The 24,774-nt window shown below is 46.0% G+C and overlaps 5 protein-coding genes across 5 annotated transcripts; 3 read left to right on the top strand and 2 right to left on the bottom strand.

The window, feature by feature from the left end:
* The first annotated feature begins 36 nt into the window (after positions 1-36).
* Positions 37-1,374, top strand: POJ06DRAFT_244113 (uncharacterized protein). The gene is made up of 2 exons (XM_056186442.1): positions 37-314; positions 362-1,374. Exons 1-2 carry the CDS (start codon positions 102-104, stop codon positions 1,328-1,330), a joined length of 1,182 nt encoding a protein of 393 aa, XP_056047721.1. The 5' UTR covers positions 37-101; the 3' UTR covers positions 1,331-1,374.
* Positions 1,373-2,883, bottom strand: POJ06DRAFT_218020 (uncharacterized protein; the record flags this gene model as incomplete). The annotated part of the gene is made up of 3 exons (XM_056185565.1): positions 2,299-2,883; positions 1,907-2,242; positions 1,373-1,855 (listed from the first exon to the last, which is right to left on the bottom strand). Exons 1-3 carry the CDS (start codon positions 2,854-2,856, stop codon positions 1,373-1,375), a joined length of 1,377 nt encoding a protein of 458 aa, XP_056047720.1. The 5' UTR covers positions 2,857-2,883.
* Positions 2,884-3,835: 952 nt separating this feature from the next.
* Positions 3,836-5,167, top strand: POJ06DRAFT_190466 (glycosyltransferase family 15 protein; the record flags this gene model as incomplete). The annotated part of the gene is made up of 2 exons (XM_056184800.1): positions 3,836-4,556; positions 4,611-5,167. 2 exons carry the CDS (start codon positions 3,836-3,838, stop codon positions 5,165-5,167), a joined length of 1,278 nt encoding a protein of 425 aa, XP_056047719.1.
* Positions 5,168-19,414: 14,247 nt separating this feature from the next.
* Positions 19,415-20,989, bottom strand: POJ06DRAFT_244097 (enhancer of polycomb-like-domain-containing protein). Its single transcript, XM_056186441.1, has 2 exons — positions 20,639-20,989; positions 19,415-20,564 (listed from the first exon to the last, which is right to left on the bottom strand). The coding sequence occupies exons 1-2, from the start codon at positions 20,792-20,794 to the stop codon at positions 19,551-19,553; spliced, it is 1,170 nt and encodes a 389-aa protein (XP_056047718.1). The 5' UTR covers positions 20,795-20,989; the 3' UTR covers positions 19,415-19,550.
* Positions 20,990-21,182: 193 nt separating this feature from the next.
* POJ06DRAFT_244096 (uncharacterized protein) lies at positions 21,183-23,230 on the top strand. The gene is made up of 2 exons (XM_056186440.1): positions 21,183-21,515; positions 21,564-23,230. The coding sequence occupies exons 1-2, from the start codon at positions 21,448-21,450 to the stop codon at positions 22,984-22,986; spliced, it is 1,491 nt and encodes a 496-aa protein (XP_056047717.1). The 5' UTR covers positions 21,183-21,447; the 3' UTR covers positions 22,987-23,230.
* The last annotated feature ends 1,544 nt before the right edge of the window (positions 23,231-24,774 follow it).

Raw genomic sequence — 24,774 nt, 5'->3', positions numbered from 1 at the left:
CGACGCCGCATTGGGTTGGAGAACCATCATCTCCTTGGTTGCTCACCTTGGTGTCAAATATTAGTCCATTTGCCACACAGCAAAGAGAATCGTGTGAGAAGATGTCCTTAGTAGATGAACTTCTGGCCGATTTTTCACCATCACCGTCCCCGGCACAATCAAGATCGCCCTCTCCAGAACCACGAACTGTCCAGAATGAGGATTTCCTTGAATTTGCCGAGAAGCGGCAGGATGATCACAATACATCTAGTGGCGTACTGACCGAGTTGGATACTACTGCCAGATTATTGTCACAATTGAGACCCCTGTTAGATGTACGTCCTTTGTTCAGTTTTTCAAGTTCTATTCTAATATTGATCAGCAAATCGACAAGTATTCAGAAAGTCCAGATTCTGCAGGTGGCAACGTCGAAGACAACCCCGAGTATAAATTATTAGTCGAAGTCAACAATTTGGCCGCAGATATAACCAATGAAATTGCTGCCCTTCACAAGTATGTAGCAGAAAAGTACAGACCACGTTTCCCAGAACTGGAGTCACTGGTCTTGAACTCGGTGGAATATGCGAAAACGGTGAAAGTGATCGGTAATAATATCTCGACGATGAAAGACCACCAGAAAGAACTTTCGGAATTTCTGCAGGCTGCGATTATTATGGTGCTGACCGTGTCAGCGGTAACGTCGTCCAGTCGACCGTTAACAGATGACGAGTTCGCGAGTGCAAATGAGAGCGCTGATCTTTTGTTATTTCTGGACTCGGCCAAACGCAAAATTACGCAATACGTATCTACAAAATTGTCTGTTTTCGCGCCAAACACTGCTGCCTTAGTTGGTTCTCAGACAGCTGCACAGCTGTTCGGCGCAGCAGGTGGGTTAAATGGCTTGTTGAAGTTGCCGTCCTGTAATCTGCCGTCTTTAGGAGCAAAGAGAAATCAGACCAACATCGGCCTAGGTAATACCGGTATCCGACAGCAGGGCTTTCTTTACTTTTGTCCAATTATACAGTCGACTCCTATGGACTTACGGCGGCAAGCACTTCGAATCCTTGCCGGAAAAGTCGCATTGGCAACAAGAGTAGACCTCTCGCACACAGCCGTCGATGGATCGCAAGGTTTAAGGATGAAGCACGAAGTGGAAGAGAAGTTAGAGAAACTGGGTATACCGCCATCAAACAAGGGCCCGAAGGCGTTGCCAGCGCCAGATGACAAGCCATCGAAGAAACGTGGCGGTAAGAGGATCAGGAAGTATAAGCAGCAATTTGCAATGACAGATCTACGCAAGGCGCAAAATCGCATGCGTTTCGGGGAGCAAGATGGCGACTATATCGAATAACTTGGTTGTACTATATATTTTCTGGCGTCAATATAGAGATGTTTACCATCGCTCATCTTCTCCATCATCTAACCCGAGGGAAGGGTGTACCTGTTCATTTGCCGACATCATTTCGCTGCTGACTGGTGACACTGCATTACTCTTACGAACGTCTTCCATGGGCTCACCGTCAGGCGTGAATGCTGCCCATATGAATTCGTCACAGCCCTTTTCTTGCTGATAACTTGCAGAGCAGGACCAAAAATAGCGTCCCCGGGAGTCTTGTGTCTTTGACACGCAGCGAAGTATCATGGATACCCCGCACTTGCAAATCGGTATTCTTGATGACGAAAAGCTGGGCCTGTACATCCGATATGTGATGTTGATTCGCGTTATTCCAGCAATGGGATGGCTGTCAACAATCCGCGATGGGATGACAGAGTGCTTAAATTTCTCTTGACACGGAGCGTGCATTATTAGGAGACTGTTATGTGGGAGATGTAAAGAATATGTTTGTGAGGGTGTGCAGATTTCCCGTAATCGAAACTATCGGCGTCAGTTCATTGTCCGCGCCTTTGTAGAGACTCGTAAGCTTACCTCTCGGGTGACTCCCAGCGAAAGGCTTGCTATGACTGGCATGGGTCCGAGGTATGTAAGTCTGTCGGAATGATAGCCCACGGCCTCCCCAGGACCATTGTAACGGTTACAAAAGGCGACGTCAGCTACCCATTTCCCTTTATACTGAAATTCCTGAGAGCCACGTTTCTCCAACTCACTATTGACGACATCTTCAACTAGCTTTTGGACACGGACCATGGTATCGTTGAAGGGTCTGACATCTTTAATAACTGCACCGTTATACCGGTACGAATCCTTGAATTCATCAAAATGTTGTGGGTTCACGTAGAAGGAGGTCGTGTGTGGTGAAGTTACCTAGTCCAACCATGGTTAAGAAATACGAACAATAGCAGAGTGCAAGTACACGGTACCTCGCGGTTGAAGAGCCGAAACTGATTCGGCCTCCAGGTGGTAGAGTCGTCTAGTAGCTGCCTGAGAAGCGAGTCGGCTAGATCTGGAGACAGGAAGAACGGATGGAAAGTACAGGGTGTTAGTGAAGCAATCGATCCGGGAGTATAGAGGTGGATGACTTTGTTATTGAGGACATTAGTGCTCGACAACGATACATTTCCGAGACGCCGTGACTTGAGTACCGGCCAGTTGCGGTCATGCATATCAACGTCATCAGCTGTGCGAGATCTTTTCCGTCCCAAGCCGAGATACTGCGTCACCGATGACTGGAGAATGTTTTTATGAAGGGCCAGTCTGTTGCTAACGATGTCATCTACAGCAGGCGAGGGCTGCAGAGCTTGTACGGCCTTGGCCACGGACCCATTGGCGGTGGTGAGCAGGTCGATTAGCAGGTCCGCCGGAGTGTCCGGGTATAGCGACGCGATCATCGCCAGCTTCGTGTCGGTGTCATCGTCTTCTTCCGCGGATCCGGCTATGGAATCCAGCGTCGATTCTCGCTTCGGCAGGTAACGATTCATTAGCCGGTGACAGTAGACGGTTGTATATTCGAGTTTTCTGTCTATGACGCGTTCTGTCTGGACCGGCGCGAAACGCCACGTAGTCACGTGACTGTGACTGATTTGTGAGCCAGCTATAAAAAGCACGAGGGAGGGCTATTTATGGCGGATGCAGAGTAAATCCGGTGCACCCCGCCGTGTGGAGTTGTGCCGCTCAGAGTACGAACTTTGAACAAGGCGGCCTCGCCGCACGCCGCTGGGCGGGAGAGGCAACCGCTGCCGAGGGCTGCACCACTCGTCTTTCTGCTGCTGCACTTTATCGTATTCCTTCAAATTCTCTCCACATACAACTCGCTTCTCATTTTGCTCTCACGCTCGTCGTGTGATTCATGCGCTGACGAGCGTCTGTCGCACCTCTCCAGCTGTTTTCGTCCCTCACATCGCCAGGCTGTCGTCCACACAAGAGTCTTCGCAGGTCTCTGCTCCCTCTTCGTCCCCGTCCCCGTCCCCGTCCCAGTCGTCCCTTGTCGCGCTCAATCAGCCTGACAGCCAGGCGACTCTTCAAGTTCCGAAATTCCGCGCCGTCGCGTCGTCGGTCCGCAACATCGCACTCTCCTCCAGGACGGCGCGTGATTCTGAGCTGCCCTCGCCTGTAACTGCTAGAACCCCTGACCGGTCCCGCAGTCCGTCACCGTTCCGCTCAATTTCCGCAGTTTCGGGGTCGGGCCATCACCAGCAGTCCCAGTCTCGCCGTGCTGTATCGCTTTTTGGTGACGGCGCGTCCTCGTCATCCGCTGCACTGCTGCACTCGGAGTCAATATCCTCGCTTCGTCCGATCCGCTCTAGCATCTTCTCATCTTTTTCAGACAACTTAGAATCAGAAAAATCCAGCTCCTACGAATACGAGGACTCATACGATAGAGAGGGCAAGGGCTCCTCTATTCTTGGAACAATGGCAAAGTCTGCCCCAGCAAGCATCCTTATTAAGATTTTGAAGACCATGTTGGATAAATCATCCTCCGTTCTCTCATTCAGGCCACCGAGGCTATATACGCGAACAGTGCAGTACGCAGTAGTAACTTTCCTCGGTCTGCTACTGCTGGTCACCGCGATCAACCGTCACAGCACCCCGAAGATATCTGCGCCATCCTACGCCGCTTTAAATGAAGCTGTTTTCCAAGCTCATTCCCAAAAGGCTTTCACCCCCCTTGTTCCAAAGTCCGACGCCAATGTTCCAGTAGAGGTCCTCCGTGCCCGTCGGAAACCAAAGGCTGCGCTGATTTCACTTGTCCGAAACTCGGAGCTCGAGGGAATTGAGCAGTCCATGAGACATCTTGAAGCTCGCTTCAATCATAAATACAACTATCCGTGGATCTTTTTCAACGATGTCCCGTTTGATGACACTTTTAAAGCCCGCACAGGGAATCTCACCAATGCCGAATGCTTTTACGCCACGGTTCCTGAATCGCATTGGTCGCTCCCAAAGTGGATCGATGAATCGCGGTTCATATCCTCCTTGGAGTATCTCGGTGCGATCGGTGTCGGTAAAGGCTGGATGATCTCATATCGTCATATGTGTCGCTGGAATTCGGGCTTTTTCTACCAGCATCCTATTCTCGATGACTTTGATTGGTATTGGCGTGTTGAACCCGATGTCCACTTCTTTTGCGATATTGATTATGATCCATTTGCATTCATGGAGGAAAACAACTTGAAATATGGTTCGTGTCCAATCTTGGCAAGAGTTAGACGCTGCTGATAAACTAATTGTTTAGGTTTCAACATGAATATTTTGGACGATGCCCGGTCTTTCCCGTCAATGTGGCGGCAGACCCAGGAGTTCATGTCGGAATACCCCGAGCTCATTCATCCGGAAGCGGACTTTTCTTGGGTCCTTGACCATAAGAATGATGGAGAGTACAACAACTGCCAGTTCTTTAGTAACTTCGAGATTGGCAGTCTTGATTTCTTCCGCAGTAAGACATACAACACCTACTTTGACTACATTGATCGCAAGGGCGGGTTCTATTATGAGCGTTTTGGTGACGCCCCGCTGCACACACTCGCCGTTGTTTTGCTCCTAAGCAAGCGAGAGACACACTTTTTCCGTGACATAGGTTACCAGCATGATATTAATAAGCAGTGCCCAGCAAATTTGATCGATAAGTGCTCGTGCGAGCCCACGAATTTAGATGAGAATTTCTATAAGCTTGTGCCTATGGAATCACCCCAAAAGAAGCCTGATGACTCATGTATTAGACTATGGTTAGGTGGCGAATGGCTAGAAAGGGATGGCAATGGTAATTACGTAAAAACCGGGTTTGAATTTTAAGGTGCTTTTATAAAATTTAGGGTCTTGTTTAGTGGCATGAATCATGTATATTAGCGGTTTTGTTTATGCACATGCATTGTTCATGCATTTTCGTGATGCTAAATAAATGAAAGTTGGTACGTTTATACGCATATTATTGCAGTTTGGTACCGGTTGCCTAGTTTTCTTCGGATTACGGACAATAATATTTATATTCTATATCTCCCCCCTCTAGTTTCCACGCGACCGAGTTCCCAAGATCCGGATTTTTAACTTTGGGCGTTTGCCTTCTACCTTGTGTTTAATGACATCTTTGTGAGATTTTCTGAATATTCAATATATCTAGAATTTCTTAAATTTGTATTTTGTCTAAAGTAGCATTTGGAAAGATTGTGATTACTTTTATCATATGCTGAAGATTCGATAGTTGGTGTTGGGAGATTGCAGCAGATTCCACTGCGATCTATCTTCGCATATCTGACTTACTTTAAGAAAGAGATTTTTCAAAGAGAAGATATTCTATTCGCAAGACAGTTCAGCTCTGCTGACTTTGATGCGTAAAGGCTAGCAATATACTAGTTGGTACATCACGTCAGTTCGATGCTCTGCATAATAGTCCAGTCTATCTGGGAGGAAATATATCATATTTCGTTATAATCTCTCTTAAACTCTTTCTTATGGATTCTAAATCAAACACCTTAATCTTCGTACAACCTCATACTTACAAATTGGTCATCACCAGTAGACTAGTGCTGAATGGCAAGAGACGGAGCTCTACGCTTTTGCGACCGCAAGAAACTACAGTATCGCTGGCCGTTGAAAAAAATAAGCGGCAGAAGGTAATTTATCGTTTTGTCATATCCAATCTTTATGGAGCTCAAAGAAGCGTTTCCTCATGCATAGCAAGCTTACCTGTTCTTGGCACTCAATTGTCATAACCCTTTAATTTAAAGGTATTCATTGCTAACTTCTTGAGACAGAACAAGCAACATTGAACTTCTGCAACCTATAGATTACAGAACTGTAACCGTGGCAGACTGGCAGACGGAAAACAAGCATAGAACTTAATTCTATTGGATACAAGACTTCTTAACTCCTATTTATATATTCTGGACTCGCTTAACAATAATACGACAAGAAACCTCAACGAAACACACAACAAGACAATCAACAGTTACTATTATATATACTATATATATTCAATATTTTCATAAGAAAACCTGAACCCAACAACGTAGTGTCAACGATAGCCCCACGAGTGGGGTGACCCGGGGCTGTAGGCGGATAGGCGGATTTGGCGGATGCAATGGCGGATATGGCGGATAATTCGTATATTCTCTAATTAAATTGAAAAAACGGTCAAAATCTAACATCCTCAGCAAACAATCGCGTATGCAAAGAAGCCCAATATCAAATAAGTCAACCTATGGTCTGAAAGTAGATGATGAATATGTTAATGAAATAGGGCGCCTATAGAGTTTATTCTAAGCACTGGCGTACGTGCTCAAATGTAGCGGGGATGCCGGACCATAAGTTGGGTCCGCTACAAGCGAGTCCATTTAGGAAATTCAACAAGTTAGTGAACTTTGCGAAATTTTTAAAGAAATTAGAATTTAAGATAACGTAGGGTATGGGGATCCTGGTCATATGGGGATCCTGATCACAAGATGCCCCACTACCACTTTGCGAACACAATAACTCATAACATGGGATATAATCAACCATCTAAAGGCGATCAATCTGAAGAAAAGATCCAAAAGGCTATTGTGGCCTTAGAAAATGAGGAATTTCCATCCATTAGAAGTGCAGCCCACAACTTTGAAGTTCCTAAGTCAACTCTCACGGCTCGAATGGCTGGAGCTAAATCGCATACTAAGTCTCACGAAACCTATCAGATCCTCTCGAAAGTGGAAGAAAAGACACTAGTACGATGGATTACACGTCTTACAGGGTAAACACCGGCGTTGTTGAAAGAAATGGCTGAAGAGATTCGTGCTCGACGCACGTCGAAATAACGAACCTACCGATTCTACTCCTATTGGCCACGAATGGCTCTACCGATTCCTAAATCGATATCCAAGCTTGAAAGGAACTTACTCACGCCAATTGGACTCGGCACGACATAAAGAAGCAACCTCCGACAAGATTACAGCCTGGTTTGACACTTTTCAACTACGACTCCAAGAACAGAAGTACGAACTCTGCGATATATACAATATGGATGAGACAGGATTTGCAGTAGGCGACACTCAATCTACGCGTATAATTGTCGATTCTACTCAGAAATCGAATTGGAAGGTTACTGCAGGGAAGCAAGAGTGGGTAACTGTGTTGGAATGTGTTGACGGAGCCGGTGGCGCCCTACTACCAATGGTTATTTTTAAGGCCCAGAATACCAATTCAGCATGGATTCCGCAGAATACACCTTCCGATTGGCGCTTCTCAACGAGTACTAGCGGCTGCACGTCTAATAACCATGGTTATGAGTGGTTACGGAAAGTATTTGAGCCAGAGTCACGCAAGAAGTCTAAAAATCGGCCACGGTTACTGATTATGGATGGCCATTCTAGCCACATCACGGGCGATATGATTGCTCTATGTATGGAGAGTGGTATTGACCTTCTTATCCTACCTCCTCATTGTTCGCATTTACTTCAGCCACTTGATGTTGGGGTGTATGGGCCATTAAAGAGATATCATGCTCAAGAGGTGGACCGGTATACTCGGGCTAGTATACAGCGCATAAAACGGGCTGATTGGGTTGAACTTTTTCAGCGCATTCGAGAGAAAGCTCTTACATCTCAGAACATGCAAAGTGGCTGGAAAGGAGCTGGTTTGATTCCATTTAGTCCTCGGCGAGTGTTAAATAGCCTTCCACTTCCAGCTCCTGAGCCGCCATGTACTCCTCAAACCTCAACTAATATCATGGACCTAGACCTCTCCATTCTTACGAGCTCTCCTCCAGATGGAACAGAACTAAAGCACGCAAATTCGGTCTTTAATACAGCTCCGGCAAGCAATGAATCCCCTGCTTCACCAACTCGGCGATATGCGAAGCGAATGACCCAGCTGGTCGAAAGTCAGAATGCTGAGCTAACTATTTTACGGAAGGAGCTTCAAGAGTGTAAAGAGTTGCTTCAGACCCGCAAGAAACGAACCAAAGGGAAGAGAATCAAGTTACAGGGCGAATTTGTGTTTAGTACGGAGGAAGTGCTGAAAATCGTTCGCGAGGCGGAAGAGAAACCTAAGGCAAAACGACCGCGTGGGCGGCCACGTAAGCTCCCAATTGAAGAAGTAGATAAATTAGAAGAAGACGAAGAAGTAGAGAATAGTTCGAGCGAGTCGGAGTTGGATTTGGTCGATTGTGTGGCGCGTAGGACCAGGAGGTCAAAGTGAGGAGATTGAATTTAGTGACCAGGTTCCCCATATGACCAGGTTCCCCATACGCTACGTTACATAATATTCTTTGAATCTTGCAAACTCTTGAAAGCGGATACATACCTTCCAATTTCAAAAAGCCGGATGGCGGATGCGGATAGGATGTAACCCGCTAGTATCTGACCCGGAGTGATGAGCTTGCAGAAGAGTTTACATCCTGTATTGCGCAGGATAAACGAAAATTGTGTCATGACATTTTCCAATCAAGAACTAAAAGAACTTTTGAGAACCCACAACGCCAGAGCGCGGTTTGAGAACAGATCCCTACCCTTTCGTTGTTAGAAGTTGTGGCGCTGTGGTGGGAAATCCCACTTAGACTGGTGCGCGGCAATCATTTTTGAGCTCGTTGGCGCCTGCGTATACGCCGTTAATTTGTATGCAGTAATACACTTTTCCATTTGGACACGAATAATTCTTTCGTATTCTGGCCATTATGAAAGCGTCTACTCCCACAAATGAACCCTTTAGGAAGATGTGGCAATCCGGATGCGCCATCTTTCCGCAGTCTGAAAGTCCCGAAGACAAACAGGAAATTGCCATTTTCGGGATTCTAGTCCCTGCAAGTATATATATAGGCTCTTGCATGAGTCCTTGAGAACAATTGCGACCCGTGCACGGCGCTGTTAGTGACAGAAATCTCATTAACGATGAAGTAATTATTTTACGTAGTTAACTATCATAAGTTAACAATTTTTAATAATGTGGAAGTCAAAGGTTTTGAAATATGTAAGATAGAGATGACATTGCGTTCAGATGTATGGCCTTTTAGAATTCTTGTGTCAAAACACTTATTCAAATGAATGTACAACTATTCGTACAACCCGGGATTATCCCCCTTCATGTATACGTTTATGACGGCAGGCAAGCTGTCGCCCGCTCCCATATCTCTCTATCCGTCATTCCGCCAACCTGTGCACAATGCTCAGTATCTGTTAAGTGGCTGTTTTCCGGCAGCATGCAGTCACCACCCGTCAATGCTCAAGTTGAAGGTATACGCGGAGTGAGGGAGTGCAGCCGGGACATAGCTGTGCGTGAGAACACTCAAAGGATATACAATAAATGGAAGTGTGTCCCAAGTTTGTGATGTATCGTTGTTTACACCGATAATCGTTAATTATCGCGCTTATCTCCTTTTCACATCGAGATTCCAAAGCATTAGGAACTGTATCTCTTTAACATTTACAAAACAAAGTAAGTTTCTTAACAAAGACTCTCTATTCTCTAAAGTACTAATGCCATTTCTTAATATGCACATGATATAAATAGGAGAATCATGGAGAGTAAACCAACCATTCCTCTTTGGGACTAGCGAAAGCAGCCGGTATCAGTCCGCCGAGAGTCAGTACCTCTGCTATGCCGCCACGGCTATTCCGATAGCCACAACAAGCCACCATTAACATTTCTCGATCAGCTCGGCTTTGGAACTTGGAGCTTCCACCCCGTCATCTATGCTGCCGAGTGCTGGATAACGTCGAGTTGCCCTAGCCTCAGCTTTGAGGGGTCGGGTTTCGGGATAAGTATAGGGATTTACACCGTCAAGCTGATGTCCGTCACGTTGGTCAACAAGCTCTGTAAGGATCCATGAATCGTTGAGTTGTTTTTGAAACTAACTCTCAAGGGACAGTTTCAGCACAGAGCATGCTTTGGGCAACATTTATGACGGGTGGGGCCATTCTGTCCTTTAGTCCCGACTTCCAGCGGGAGGTTACGAGGCTTTCTGCTGCATTTACAGACAAACAATAGTGCCTGATCTTTGTGTTTCACGACGCCATTTTCATCCAAAGCGCCAATTCGCTGCCAACTTTAATCGCAACCCCAACCCTGGAAATAATTAGCAAAGAATTTGTCCACCTCGCGTTAGCTAAAAAAATCTCGTCTGTAAAACCGAACCCTAGACAAGTTGCCGTGCCAACGGTCTGTACGCGCCGTGGTTTTCTGTAACGCGTGTCTGTCTACTGTTCAAACACGTCCTTATCCCGCGTCTTACTGTTAAGGCGAAGCGGATGGAAAAATGGGGTTTCAATGAAAAATAGCCAATACTGAGAGTTTTGTGTAAGTGGTGAGGGTAAACTCTGCTAAAACTTTAAAAAACGCCAATTTCGCGCTAATGTCCGATCGTCAAAGGTATGCTGCATAGATGGCCAGCATGTGAGGGGAATCCGAAGAAATGATGAAACAGGAAACTCGATCGTCAAGCAGTCGCGGCCCGTAGAGGAGACAGAAAGATCGATCGGTCAGGTGTCGGCAGTTACGCCCCGTGAGGGGAGAGGAAGATCGATCGCCAAGGGTGGTTAATGGTCAAGAACGTGATAGGTGAGCAGAACGGTGGTACAATATGGATCCAGGAAAAAGAGACAGTGATGACATATTGTACGGACTAACGCTGAAGTCTGTGTACGTAGACATATGATTTGTCCCACGGGAGAAATAATCCTGGCAACCGGCATGTGGTCGCCAGGGAGTGAACCAAGGCATAGCGAGTCTATATGAGAATGGGGAAGGATCCGGATCCAAGATCTACAATTGAAGTATATAAAGTGAGTCTTCTTGTAGTAATACTTTGTTACCAATACCTTATTATACAACCTCACAAGTAAACAACTTTATTACTCTTCTCTGACCTCCAGGCCGTAACTATTAAACAATCCGACACTACATTTCAAACACTCCCTTCCTCAGCGCCATGAGGCCGCAAGGCAGGCCCGGGCTTCTCCTGCTAGTCCATGGAATATTCCCGATCTCTGGCCGCATTGACAGTTAAAATTATGTTTGTGAATCCAGTCACCATCCTGTTGGTTTGCGATAAGATGTATTAACGCTGCTGCTGCTCAATTTCATGCTAGTCGATCAACCCTTCAACGACGCGTCTCTGGAGGCAAATCACAATCTCAAGCCGCCTGCAACTCGACAGAGTCTCACAATCGCAGAGGAGAAGACTCTTGCACGCTGGATCTCTCGATATGCTATGACAGGACACCCGGTAGCTCATGCGTTGGTTGTGGAGATGGCTGAAGAGATTCGTGTTCGACGCTTCAGCAGGAATGAACCACCGACTTATATACAACCCAATCGGCCACGAATGGATCTATCGCTTGATCTATCGCTTGTTCAATCGGTTCCCACATTTAAAGACCGTCACTACGCGTCAATAGAATTCGGCAAGGCATCGAGAGGCTACGCGTGAGAGGGTTGACAAGTGGTTTGGTGCAATTGAAGTGCAGTTTTCAGAAGAGAACTATGAAGCTCGTAATGTATTCAACATGGATGAAACGGGTTACGGCATCGGAACAAGTCGATCAAACAAGGTTATCATCGATACTTTCCAGAAAAGCCAGTCAAAAGTTATTATAGGGCGCCAGGAATATAACAGTCATTGAGTGCATTTCAGCAGATCACAAAGCTCTACCACCTTTAATCATCTTCAAGGGTTTACACACCAATACCAACTGATAGTGCCTGATATTCCGCCAAACTGGAGATTCTCTGCTAGCAAAAGTGATTGGACGTCTGATAGCCATGGAATGGCCTGGTTGACCCAGATTTTTGATCCAGAAGCCCGTGAACAGGCTGGATCCAACCCCGCCTCCTAATTGCAGATGACCAGAGCAACCATATTACTGCCCCGTTCATCGCCTACTGCATGGACAACAATATCGACCTTATGATCATGCCACCTCACTGCTCATATGTGCTGCAACCACTGGATATCTCAGTGTTTGGTCTATTGAAAACAGCTCTTGGCAGGGAGACTGATGCCATTACCAGGATAGGCATTGGCCGGATTAAGCACTATGAGTGGGTTCAGATGTACAAAAGGGGAAGGGATAAGGCAATTACAGAGCATAATATCCGAGGTGCTTGAAGAGGTGCTGGTCTGTTTCCATATAACCCTCAAAAGGTGGTCCGCCATATTCCAGAATCTCCTCCAGCCGTACAACAAATTACACGAACATCTGAGAGGCGATCTCGATTGTTCCTTGCTGAAGAGCTCTCCCTCAGACGGCACTGAGCTCCGAGAATCAATTACAGCAGATGTCTATCACCCGTCAAGCGATATATCAATCGCCTGACCCACATTGCTGACGCGCAACATACGGAACTATTGATTATGAGCAAGCACATGGAAGATGACGCAAAGATCCTTCGGGCGCGGAAGGTTCGTAGGAGGGTAAAAGAGTGCATTAGAAGGGAAATTATTGTTCAGTACTGAGGAGGTTTTAAAAATTGCCGAGGACGCTACAAAGAAGCAGGTCGCAAAACGGCCTCGTGGACGCCCACGGAAGCGCGAAATTGAGGAAACTGAGGAACCAGTTGTAAGGGAAGACACTGGAGAACTATCTGGATCTTGTAATTCTTCTCTAGAGAATTAGTTGTTTTAGTATAATGTATTGAAATTTGGAAGAGTGGATGTAGCGGCCCAAATACCCATACCCTACGTTATAATGGGACATGATCATGAGTGTAATTTTCGAATAAATATTTCAAAAGGTAAGAGCAAGAACTTCCAATTGCATTCTAACAATACTTCTCATTTCATATTTGCAACATTGCAATTTCAAAAGTCTGCCGCCACTTGTACTATCCATTATGTACCCGTGCCGTACCAATTATACAATGTTATTTCGTCTCCATGATACAGACAGATCCCGCACCTATACCTTCTCCAACCGCATAGTCAATCAAAACCCCTCGTATGCTCAATGCATGATCTCGTTCGAGCCTCTGTTGTCCCGTGTCCAATGGACTCGCACCAGTGCTCCATTGTTGCTCAGCCCGAGTCATATCGTCCTGGGCTGAGTCACTAACTTAGTATTCGAGCTGATAGTGCGGTGAATTTCGGTTGCTGAGTAGATCCATCGCAAGGCAAGGCACAGCCACCCTGGTCATCAGAGTTCAGGGGCAACTTGGGCAATGACGGGTGGTGACTGCATGCTGCGAAATAGCCTTTTAACAGTAATCGTGTACATGTTTTTAAACATTTAAGGTGTAGAAGGAAGAACTTCCGGAGATGTGACCTGAAGAAGTGAACTATTCTGAGAGTGAAAATGCTTTGTAAGACGTGATCTTCAATTATACAACTTCGTTCAAACTCGGGAATATCCACTGTCTTATACATTACTTTCACAGGCGGGCCGTTGGCCGCCGGTCCTTATCATCCCGTCTTTCCGCCTTGTATGTACAAAGTGTCAAACATTCATCCCTTTCTCAATGTACATTTGATATAACGGCCGTAAGTTGATCCTGACCGTAATAGGTATTTGAATCCTTCCGCGTGCCGCTATTCGTTGTCAAGCAGATATCAACTTCCTATCCGAACCTATGCCCTTGCCCTTGCAATCTGTTCCCATCTCTTATCCGTCGAAGCTCACCCACCTATCACCAAATTGTAGAAGTGGTTAGGATGCGAGAGGTGGCTTGACTACTTCGCATCTGTTAGCCACATGTGGTAGTTAATTCCTTGCTGCATTGATGGTCCACTACCTCCGCTGTACTCAATATTGCAGCGCAGGGACTGAGGGAAAACCGAGGTGTCGAACGCCTTCCACAATTGCTAAGTTATAGCCGAAGCTGACTGGCTGACTGAACGAACACGTGAAATCGGAGAAGTGTTTGAGGCATAGCAGCGAGCACGGCCACCACACGATTACCGCTATCGTGGTGCCATGGTGGATATCGCTGCATGAGCCGCACGCGTTTTGTACCATCGTTCTGAGAAAGACAGCCGGTTGTAGCAAGAGGATGGCGACTGGCTTGGACCTGAGAACGCATTTTCAACAATTACTGTCTGATTTGAAGTCTTCTTGAACATCGTGTACGTACACACAAGGCGTGTGTGCCACACCACCTGAAAACACAACCACAGAACTTCAATCATCATTGCATCCACCAATTACGGGTTCTGAAGGCTGAATATCCTTAGCCATCCAGGCTATCCATAGAGGCCAAATTCAGAGTAACCGATTAGCTGCAAAGACGTACAAAGTTAATCGTATGACACTCAAACGACGACGCGAAGGCATTCGTTCACGACGCGATTCCACACCCAAGCCTAGCGAGGAATTCGTTATTGTTCAACACATATCCGACTTGGATTCGCGAGGATTTCACCTCGACTAGTTAATGTTGAAGATATGGCCAATCGACTGCTTGCTACGCGTGTGGGAAGCAAGGTGGGCAAGAACTGGGCTTCAAACTTCACTAAACGTCGCCCGGAGCTTAACCAGGCTTAATCGTAAGTATGACTACAAGCGGGCCCTCTGCGAGGATCCGGACCTAATTAGGCATTGGTTTGAGCTTGTACGAAATACTATCACAAAGTACGGAATTATTGACTACAACTTTGATGAAACCGGTTTCATGATGGGGATCATCTCGACCGCGATGGTCGTTAAAAGCTCAGAGAGATGTTCTCGTCCAAAAAAGGCTCAGCCAGGCAATCGAGAATGGATCACGGTGATTCATGGCGTTAACTCTCAGGGCTGGGCGACCACCCTTCCTGATCGGATAGCATCACCTTAGCTCTGGTATCAGGAGAGTAATTTACACGGAGGTACACTTACAGCACAGGAAGGTCTTGATTTAATACAGAGAATAGAGGTCGGTAAACAGATACAACATGATACAAGGGGGGAGAACGATCAATTGGGTGAGAACGAAACGAAGCAAAGGCGATGTGGCAATGCGGCGAAACTGATCATAATGCTCGAACGTGTAAAAAGGATTAAGAAACTGTCATAGGATTTATTTTGTTTATTTTAATAAATTTTTATTACTGTGGTTGGTGATATTCATGATTTTCGGTGGTGTTGGTAGGCAGACTGGCACACTCGCTTATGGATTACGTTACTGGAAGTTCGCCTAATGAACGATACTGCGATTCATTGGTACCTCAGTCAGCGGTACGCAAACTTTATACAGGATCATCGCGATGGCTCTACTCCCTTTACGCGACTCTCACTTCCCCGCACACGCCTATTGAGGTCCATCCGCCGGCTCACCATCACTAGCGTCAAGTTTATGACGTAGAGATCATCTATAGTAGCCACCGTTGCCTTGTAGCGAACTAAAGAGCCTACTATAGTAACACATTTAGAGTACAGGTCGCTATTTTAACAGCTCCTGACATAGTATCCCGATCATATAGCACGTGTGGGGGCCACTACGTGACAGTCCCAGTCAACAATCGTGGCACTTATCTTCGGATAAAACATAGAGATATGCTGGACGAAACAAAATAGCCGAGGAACTCAGTCGGACGTAAGTATGGAACTGGCACTTCTCATATTTGGTGAACACAGACTCTTTTGAGTTTTGAAAGAACACGCTGAACATGTCGCTTTGTATTGATCAAGAATCAAGACAGCCTGAGAAGGTCAGAATATCGTCAAGATAGATTGTTGATGTTATGAGAGCGATGTCGCAATGTTGGACTTGTGAAAAGGAGGGAAGTACATAGCTGATAAATTATTTAGAGTATGGGACGGGAATACAGTCAACATCAGACATATGTCGTTAAAATTCGGTGTGCGGCTTGCGGTGTGGCTCAGTTTTCCGATTCATCTCGGATCTTTGGGGGGCGGTCCTTACTTGAGCAGTCCGGTTGCAGCGCATGCGAGCGTCAAGGAACTTATAGCCTGTAGGAGGGAATTGATTAAGGATAGGGCTGGACACGATGATACGATATACGATATTGAAGTCGAATATCGTATCGTATCGACGAGAATCCACTTGATTCTCATCAGGGTAAATAAAGGGCGTTGAGATGGAAAGACCAAGTAATTACTCAATTAAGTGCACGCCAAAGTTCCCAGCAGAGATAGTTTGTGGGATATAGAGATCATATATAATATATCCTGCTGAACCCTCTCTGCCAAACCCTACCCCCTACCTGTTTAATAGCGTTAACTTAGTCTCGGTACTTCTTCCTGCGCATTATCGCCAGACTTTTCTGGCCGGCTATACGATATGCGATATGGGCAAAACCCGGTCGATATCGTATCGTGTCCAGCCCTAATAAAGGATTAAGGAATCCAGTAGTAAGTAGCCGACCTTGTTCAATAGGTAAAATCAAGTTCAAGTCCAGTCACCGTCCTCGTGCTGGACAGCCTGCTACATTCGGAACGATTGTACGGATCTCGGATATATCGACCGTGAATACGGATAGATAATATGTGAATATGAATACGGCTAGCGAAATACAATACAAATTACATGGATATCCTATGTGAGAAATAACTAATAAATAATGAGGATTGAGTGCTGAGGAACTGAAGATCCATTTAGCGATGAGTTTATTGAGTGGTATTTTATATGATATCTTAGTCTTTCAGCAGCACATGGCCGTTGTCGTCATTGTTATCGTTAGGCTCACTAGCACTAATGTTAATAATGAGAACTGGATATTTTGAGTGGTGGAACGCACATAAAGGGGAGTGCACCTTGCACGTGATTTCTTGCCACTTGCGGCATCAGAGGTTGTTTGTGAACGGCTATTCTGTAGTGGGAGGGATTTGGTAGGACAACGGAGGAATCGAATGAATGGGGAGACTATGAGGCTGTTGACGTTGTTAAAGAGTTCATATGATATGGAGGTTAGGTTGATTTCAGTAAAATATTCAATATACCTTCACAAACCCAGTACTTTCGTTCTGTTGTAGTATTTGAATCAAATTAATATCAGTGGACTAGGTAATAATCGAGTGGACTAAGCCACTGACTAGGTAATACATTGTGAAACCCAAAGCGACATATATCTGTACATTAGCCTGAATATAAGTCGGAATATTCAATGCACTCGGAGAGTTCGGTTAGGTGATTACTGAGTAAAACGAGCTGATTCAAACGAGTAGTCAAGTTCCTACTAGTGAATACTGTACCTACTCATTGAATCATCCAGAGTTCCTGATTGAGCAGTCAATATACTTAATATAGTCAGTGGATCATTCATTAACTTTAGACGATCCACTGCCTCACAGCGAATGGACTGAGCAGTTCGTCTAAACCATGTGAGATGAATTGTCATATCCGTATTATCAGTAGATTTTACGAATATTACGGTCTTACGGATATGAATGCTGGATAAGGCTAATTTATCTGGATATAGATACGGATACGGGATAGTCACGGATATTTTGTCTGAATAATAAGCCTGGATATTATTCATGCCAATCCCTAAGTCCACTTCACTTGGAATCCTAAGGCAAGTCGAGTTCAAGTCGACCCAACAGCACAATCCGAAGTCGAGCGAAGTTAATTCAAGTTCAGAGTTACAATAACAAAACGGGATTTAACGTATTATAATACATCTAATTCCACTACGTATATAATGATTATAATCTAATCGTCGAGGACAAGTACAGCAGCCTCGACACAGTCCTTCGAATAATTCTCCACCTCATCATCTCCACCTGCCCAGCCCCAGCTCTTCGGACACATCGTCGCCTCGGTGGTCTTCTCTCCAGGGAAGTTCCGTTAGCTGTAATGAGATTGCCGCTCAATAGAGATACCATATCGGAAGGAACTGACAATGCAGGGATTGCCAAGAAATCGCGTGCCATGCGAGCAAATCCGCGGATGAATGTGCCGCTTGGTAGCAAACCAATCCAGGGGGCTTGTGTCGATGCCCTCCGTAGTTTGGTGTAGTATACACGGCGTTCCCACTGACGTCACTACGTCCAGCGGCTCGGACATCGTCATTGACATTTGTTTTCATGAGGGACCGAATGCCGAATGCGACGCCGTGTGAAAATATTTTCTTGTACAACCGAGTTCTTGTAATCTCGTTCGAGAATTACCTTACGGCCTTCGGTCCCTGTACAGTGAGTGGCCTCTTCATTCTCGGTCACACATGACCTTAAGGACCTTAGTCTCTAAACCGAAACGATGAATTGTGCATGATAAGGTCCTGATGGCGGTTGGCAGTGTGCGGATACGGAAAGTAAGTGAACGCCAGCAGGTAGTCTTGCAGCCTCCACTCGGCGTCCACATAATGGATTGTAAGACTGGAGTAGGGTAAATTCGCTTTCGAAGTCCACACGTCATAGGTCAAGCTGACCTTGGAATCAAGTGCGTTCAATTGGCTTTTTGTCATTCAAGCGCGAAGCGGTGATAACATCCTCCTGGATATGGTCTTGCGAGTAGGAATAGCATACTTCGGATCCTATTAACAAAAGATTTGAAGGAGGGTACTTCAACGACAGAAAATGCTTGCTGTATAATTAGCGATGTTTGTTCATAAACAGATCCAGGAAGTATCTCCAATAAACCTGGTCATGAACTATCCACTTCAGTAGACGCTCGTCCTGACATTTCGTGGACAAGCGAGCTGCAAAGAGCTCCTTTTGACCTGCTGGCAATTTTGGTGACCGCCTAAACGAAAGCGAGTAGTGGCATGAGCCCACAAGGTCGAGCTACTAGACTTGAGGCTGTAATGTCCTCTCTCCTTGCCGCTTACGAACTTCGCAATGTATTTTCTATTTCTTGATGTTACGACATACTCTACCGCCGTCTTCCGTCGGTGCAAAGTAGAGATCGTGGTCTGCGGTGGTTCTTTTCACAATGCAAACCAGGTCAGAGTGGGCACTTTTAGCTGGCTAATCGTATGCATTTGCTAGGGATCATCCCTAGCACTGGGTGTAATCGATACGAACGCCTTAGTCTAAGGCACACCGACGGATATATTTTGTGCGTATGGTAATGCACTGCGCCGTTAACTTGCCCACTTTTATTTGCTGCACCGGACACCAGCCATTGGGATGGGCTTACTTATCGGAACCCCAGCTTGAGTGCGCCAGGATCGGTATGTCCAGACCTAAACCTCAAAATCTAGTGCATTAGAATTTAGTGTATTATGATATATGCTATAAATACAAGATATGAGGATGATCAAACTATAATACAAATGTCCAAAATCCCATCCTAAGTAACGTGCCGCAATCAGTTTCCTCTGTAAGCAGTGTAATAACCATTATCCTCGAAATATACCCAACCAGCCGGTAACAATCTCGGTATAGTCCTCCCAACCAATGTCTGCTTCCCGCCTTCGTAAAAGCTTCTCTTCAATTGCGGTGTCAATTGCTTTTTCCCGTTTCTGATAAATATCTTCCAACGTGACAAGACCAATCTCCGGTACCTTTGGAATTGCTAACCTGACTGCTGGAATCTGGTTCTCAACTGCATTAGGCTTCTTCTTCTTGCTCACCAGATCCTCGTCATCTCCCCTAATGCCAAGTTTACGCTTCAATTCTTTGACCATAGTACGCTGTTTGAAGGTATCCCAGTCCAATTGTAGACTGTCTTTTCGTAATAATTCTCGTTTCACAACCAACTCCGTGAGGGACCGTGCGGCATCCATTTCTGCTTTTAGTAGCCTCAATCTTTCTGAGCTTTGCGCATCTGACCTGCGAGTCTTTCGAACTTGTCTAAATTCTCGTCGGCGAAAGCAAGTATAAGGATCAGAATCGTCTTTATCGCCTTCTTCAAATTTGAGTGAATACATTATGGGTTTTCCTTGACGCTGAATTATGCGTTCTTTCCAATGAGGATATATCATCTTGGCGAAGTTGATATAGAGCGGGTGATTAAACTCCGAAAACGCAGTTTCCAACTCCTCGAATGAAAGTATCTGCGATACATCCGTGGATAGAAATGGTTGCCGCTCGGCAATTGCCGTCTCGAACTGGTGCATGACTTGCTCAAAGACATCTTCTGTACATTTTTGAGAAGCAGACCGCTTTGTGGAATTGATCTTTTCCAAAAATTCGAAGTCATTCTCATCCAAGCAGTAAGGGCAACCGGCAGTATCTTCGACGGTGGATGAGAACCGTATATAAGTTGTTGGTTCAGCGAATTTTCTTGTATAATACTTTGAATATCCCTCAAATAATTTTGAGGCATCGGGCGTTGGGATGTAAATTTGCTGTACTTTGGCACCAGCAGCAGCAGCCAGAGACGCGTTGATGGCAGCCTGAAGATGATGCTCCTGCAAACAAACAAGATGTGTTAGCATATGACCCGTGCGAAAGTTGGGTTAGGGTAATGAGCAAATTTTCATACCTCCTCTTCGCCCTTCTCAACGCCGGTTTCGACCTGCTGTATCTCGCGCTGCTGTTCTTCTTCGAGATCGGGGATGTCGGCTTGCCGTATAATCTGTAGGCCCTGCTTAACGGAGATTTTCCGCTGCCGGAAGCGAGCGGAGCCGGTCTGTTTCATTGGTGGCGAATATCGTGGCGACCGGCTTTGGCAGCGCACAGGAGCAATTTTTGCGTGAAAAACGCAGCTTCCGCCGAACCACCCTATTTAATACGCATATGCTGGATCCCGATACTGTCAACGATGATGGATTGATTGCCAAAAATGCACCAAAGGTCGAAAGTTGGCCGCTGTGTAGGGGATGTTTTGCCAGGGTTGTCACACCAAGGTTTCGAGAGTGATAACGCGACGATCAGCGGGGTTTCACGTAGGTTATGGGTAACAATTACCCAGAAAACATCAATCAGCCCTAACCCAGATCCCGTCGGGCCCTAATCCTGATCAAACCAGGGGTCGTCCGGACGTACATATCGTGTGTTTCATGATGGTATCCACATCATTATCGCAATGTACATGCGTGTAATCAGACAATCTCCCCTGTGACGAACAATTCAACATATTTCTTTATATATATTGGCTCTGATATATATATATATCACCACCTTTCGAAACACATCTCGGTCAGTTTCGAATCCTCGATCGCTTCATCTCGGTGTTCGGCCTGTGGATGCGAGTGTAACACAGTCTGATATCAGCAGAACTCCGTTTACCAACGTGTGTGTTAGAATCTTGGTGTAATGATTGACCTTGTTAACCATACTTTATAAAGCGGTATGCACGCGGCACATAGTTTCGTATCCGCCACACGTTTGCCTCATGCTTCACAGCTGGATAGCGATCGGTATGCCTTTGAACGATTGGCTGAGAAGTTGTTTGCTAACTTGTTTAGATCTGTTCCATCAATATCTTTGACGGTTCCGGAGTCACCCAGTCTGCCTCATATCAATGAGAACCGAGCGTCGCCCGGGCGCATGGCTTCCCCAATTATAGAGGCAGCCAATTCTAACGATGCCCTGGCGTCGAGAAGTTTATCGCCCGTCAACGATCCGGTCAGCGCAAAGGTTGCTAGCAAGGAAGGTGCACAACATACAAAGCGACGGCCTCCGAGTCTAGTTATAGACCAATCGCTTACTTCACTACAGTCAATCTCGAATTCGTCTACAAATCCTATTTGTTCGGAGACGCAAAAGACATCACCGTCATCCACGATTGCGCTGGGAAAACCCTCAAAATCTGCGAAGGAAATAATTCAGGGACTGGCATTACACTGTGTCTCACCAGGATTACCTCCGATGAATTATGAAATGCTGGAGAATGTAATGAAAACGAAGGCGATTGAGAAGCAACAGCGGCAACTAATTGCATCTCGCCAGAAGCCCGCTGATGAGTCTCCAAACTTAAACTCAACTGCAAGTAGTGATCAACAGAATACGGACGAGACAATGGTGGATGTCAAAGAGCATGAGCAAGAAGTGCCTGACAATGGCAACGAGTCTTGCAACGGCGACATGGATAGAATGCGCATGAAAGTACCAGCTCCTCAGTTGCAGAATAGAGCTTCACCGCATTCGGCAATGACAGGACGCTGTTTAGAGCATCAGAGCTCTGTTTCATCTGTAGCAGAGACCGGACGACGAGCTCCACGGCCTGCCAGTATTCGAATTGTTGATCCGGCACAATATCAAGAAGGCGGCTATGAACGCGCCATTCGATCAGCGCCACTTGTAAATAGTATGAGGATGGAAGAGCCAGAAGAAAGTCAGCACTATGCCTCAAAGGGCCGCCAGATTGATCCACGAATGTTATCTGAAGGCATATATTCCAATAGGCGGCCAGTATCATCTCCGGTGTTTCCTAGGAACAGGCTTATGGTTCAAAAATCTCGATATGGCGACCCATTGAATGACGGAGGTGGGTTTCCAGTACCTCATAGCGCGAAGCCAGCTTTGTCGAGTGCTGGTATTTCTATACGAGCACGAGTTCATCCAGAGGTATCAGGTCATGCACGAAAACTGTCTGCAAATGCGACACCATTTAGACCTGATGTTTATTATCCCCAGAGTGGCTTTTCGTATCCGCCTCTAAAGCGTACAAAGCATCGTCGCGAGCTTCACAGCACACTTCAGCCCAGGCGACCTTTCGATTCTGATTGTGAATGCGAGGAATGCCGAATGGCTAACCCTACTACCGGTGACGAAATGCAAAGTGCGAAACGTAAGCTGGGTGAGGAGAGAGTTAGTCACAATCGCCTAAAACGTCAGAAGTTTCTAGAGCTATGTGGTGAAATGTGGGATCTGATTCATGAGGCTTAGTAATCTATTTTATCTGTTTGGAATAACTTTCCGGTGTTGCTTGCGCACAGGGTGGAACTGGTCGTGGTGCGTTTGGTTTTGTTAATTATTTCACCCAAATGTAATATGAACGTGTCGTTTGGATATTTGTATCAATAGAATAATAGTCAGAACTATTTAGGTCTCGGCTCCAATGAGTGTGGATAACCGTAATAACATGGATTTTCCAGTGTTGTGTTTTGCAATCGTTGTACGGGGAATTATTGCAGTGCAAGCAAATATTACGTGTAGTCACCATACCTCACAAGCCAAACAAAGTAAGGCTGTCCACTAAAAAAATGCACAGCCGAGACATGGATGACATCGCCTCGCCCATGAAACTGTCTCTTTACTCTCTTATGGCACCACACGGCAATAACGATGTTCCAAGTTTCTGTGCCGCGTGGCTGGCGACTTGATCGATTTATCATCGTAAACATCGGTGGACACAGCTCTCGTAGCAAGAACATCTAGGCACGTACTGCTGTACTCTCATTGAGAATTTCGAAGAGTGGCATTTCTTTTCAAATTTTCTCTGCCCACAAAAATAATATATATGCCAAATTAGTCGTGTCTCCAAGACAGTCCGAACTGCAATACCGAACTGTGCTTTGATACAAAGTTTTAGATCTATTAAAACAGTCATCAGGCCCCAATAACAACAGATATATGGTGGGATGTACGGTTTGATTGGACAAAAAAGCGGTCACCGGTTAAAATATGTCTCACTCGGGCCATGTCGGCGAAGATCCGCACGAACCACCCCCAAGTGGAGCTTATTTGATAGGTCCGAAGCGGAAGACCAGGGTCATCGGTCACTGGAAATATCGCCCGTCACCTTTAATCATGATAACTGCCCCGGCCACACTGGGATCGCAAAATGTAGCCCTCTGTCTCGGGAACAGCTGAAGTTTTGACTGGCGCCAGTCAGCCACTAAACTGGTGTGTCTTCGCAATATAAAGGCCATGAATGAATAGTCCAGTCAACATATTGGATTAACGTTAAGAGTGCATGGCGCGAGACCTTATGTGGCTCTAGGAAGCTTCGGATCCCGTGCATTATTCTCGCCGCACCTGCTCCCACTCCTGTCGAAGGCAGTCATCGCCAATTGAACTCCGTATTCGTTGGCAAGGGCATTGTTATGATGACTAGCACAGCATATATCAGCCAACCGGTTACGGTCTACAACCCGGCCAACAACCTGCCCCAACTCCCACACGCCGTGTCTTCCAAGTCTGCACCATCCAACATCTTCCCTTTACCCGATTGCATTACAGGTAACAGCAATTTATGCCACAATGACGGGCACATCGTATCTGAGAAGTACGCGCCGCATATGCCACACTATCCACCCCCTTCCACAACACCAGTCCCGGCATGGTTGGCGACGAACGCTACTGAGAAACAAGCACATTACGGCAACGATAGTAGGACAGGTGGGAATAATAGCAGGATTGCAAATGCAAGGTCGATACCGCGAACGCCTCGACATAGCATCGGGGGCTCTGTGCCTGGAACTAAGACAATTAAAGCCAAATGGATTGAATTCACCGTTTGGGTGAAGATTGGACTAGTCCGCTTACAGCGGAACGTAGTACGTGTATTTAGTCGGTCATGAGCTGTGGTAGATTGCAGTGGTTCTACATGAGATTTGGGTTGGTGCACGGGGCTAAAGGTTTATGGTTACGTCTTCATTGTCATTTGACGTCTCTGATGGTTTCATGTTTTGCAAGGCATGGAATATTTCTTTTCTTAACTCCACTAAGTTA

This window comes from Lipomyces tetrasporus (genome assembly GCF_029532465.1).
Source record: "Lipomyces tetrasporus strain NRRL Y-64009 chromosome Unknown POJ06scaffold_1, whole genome shotgun sequence".
Classification (NCBI taxonomy): Eukaryota; Fungi; Ascomycota; class Lipomycetes; order Lipomycetales; family Lipomycetaceae; genus Lipomyces; species Lipomyces tetrasporus.
This window is presented reverse-complemented; position numbering and strand designations above follow the sequence as displayed.

Bases quoted from the DNA above. Each gene is read 5' to 3' on its own strand.
- POJ06DRAFT_244113 (XM_056186442.1), top strand. From the start codon at position 102: ATGTCCTTAGTAGATGAACTTCTGGCCGATTTTTCACCATCACCGTCC. The intron at 315-361 runs GTACGTCCTTTG...AATATTGATCAG, and splicing joins AATTGAGACCCCTGTTAGAT to CAAATCGACAAGTATTCAGA.
- POJ06DRAFT_244097 (XM_056186441.1), bottom strand. From the start codon at position 20,794: ATGAAACAGACCGGCTCCGCTCGCTTCCGGCAGCGGAAAATCTCCGTT. The intron at 20,565-20,638 runs GTATGAAAATTT...GTTTGTTTGCAG, and splicing joins TTGAGAAGGGCGAAGAGGAG to GAGCATCATCTTCAGGCTGC.
- POJ06DRAFT_244096 (XM_056186440.1), top strand. From the start codon at position 21,448: ATGCACGCGGCACATAGTTTCGTATCCGCCACACGTTTGCCTCATGCT. The intron at 21,516-21,563 runs GTATGCCTTTGA...TAACTTGTTTAG, and splicing joins TCACAGCTGGATAGCGATCG to ATCTGTTCCATCAATATCTT.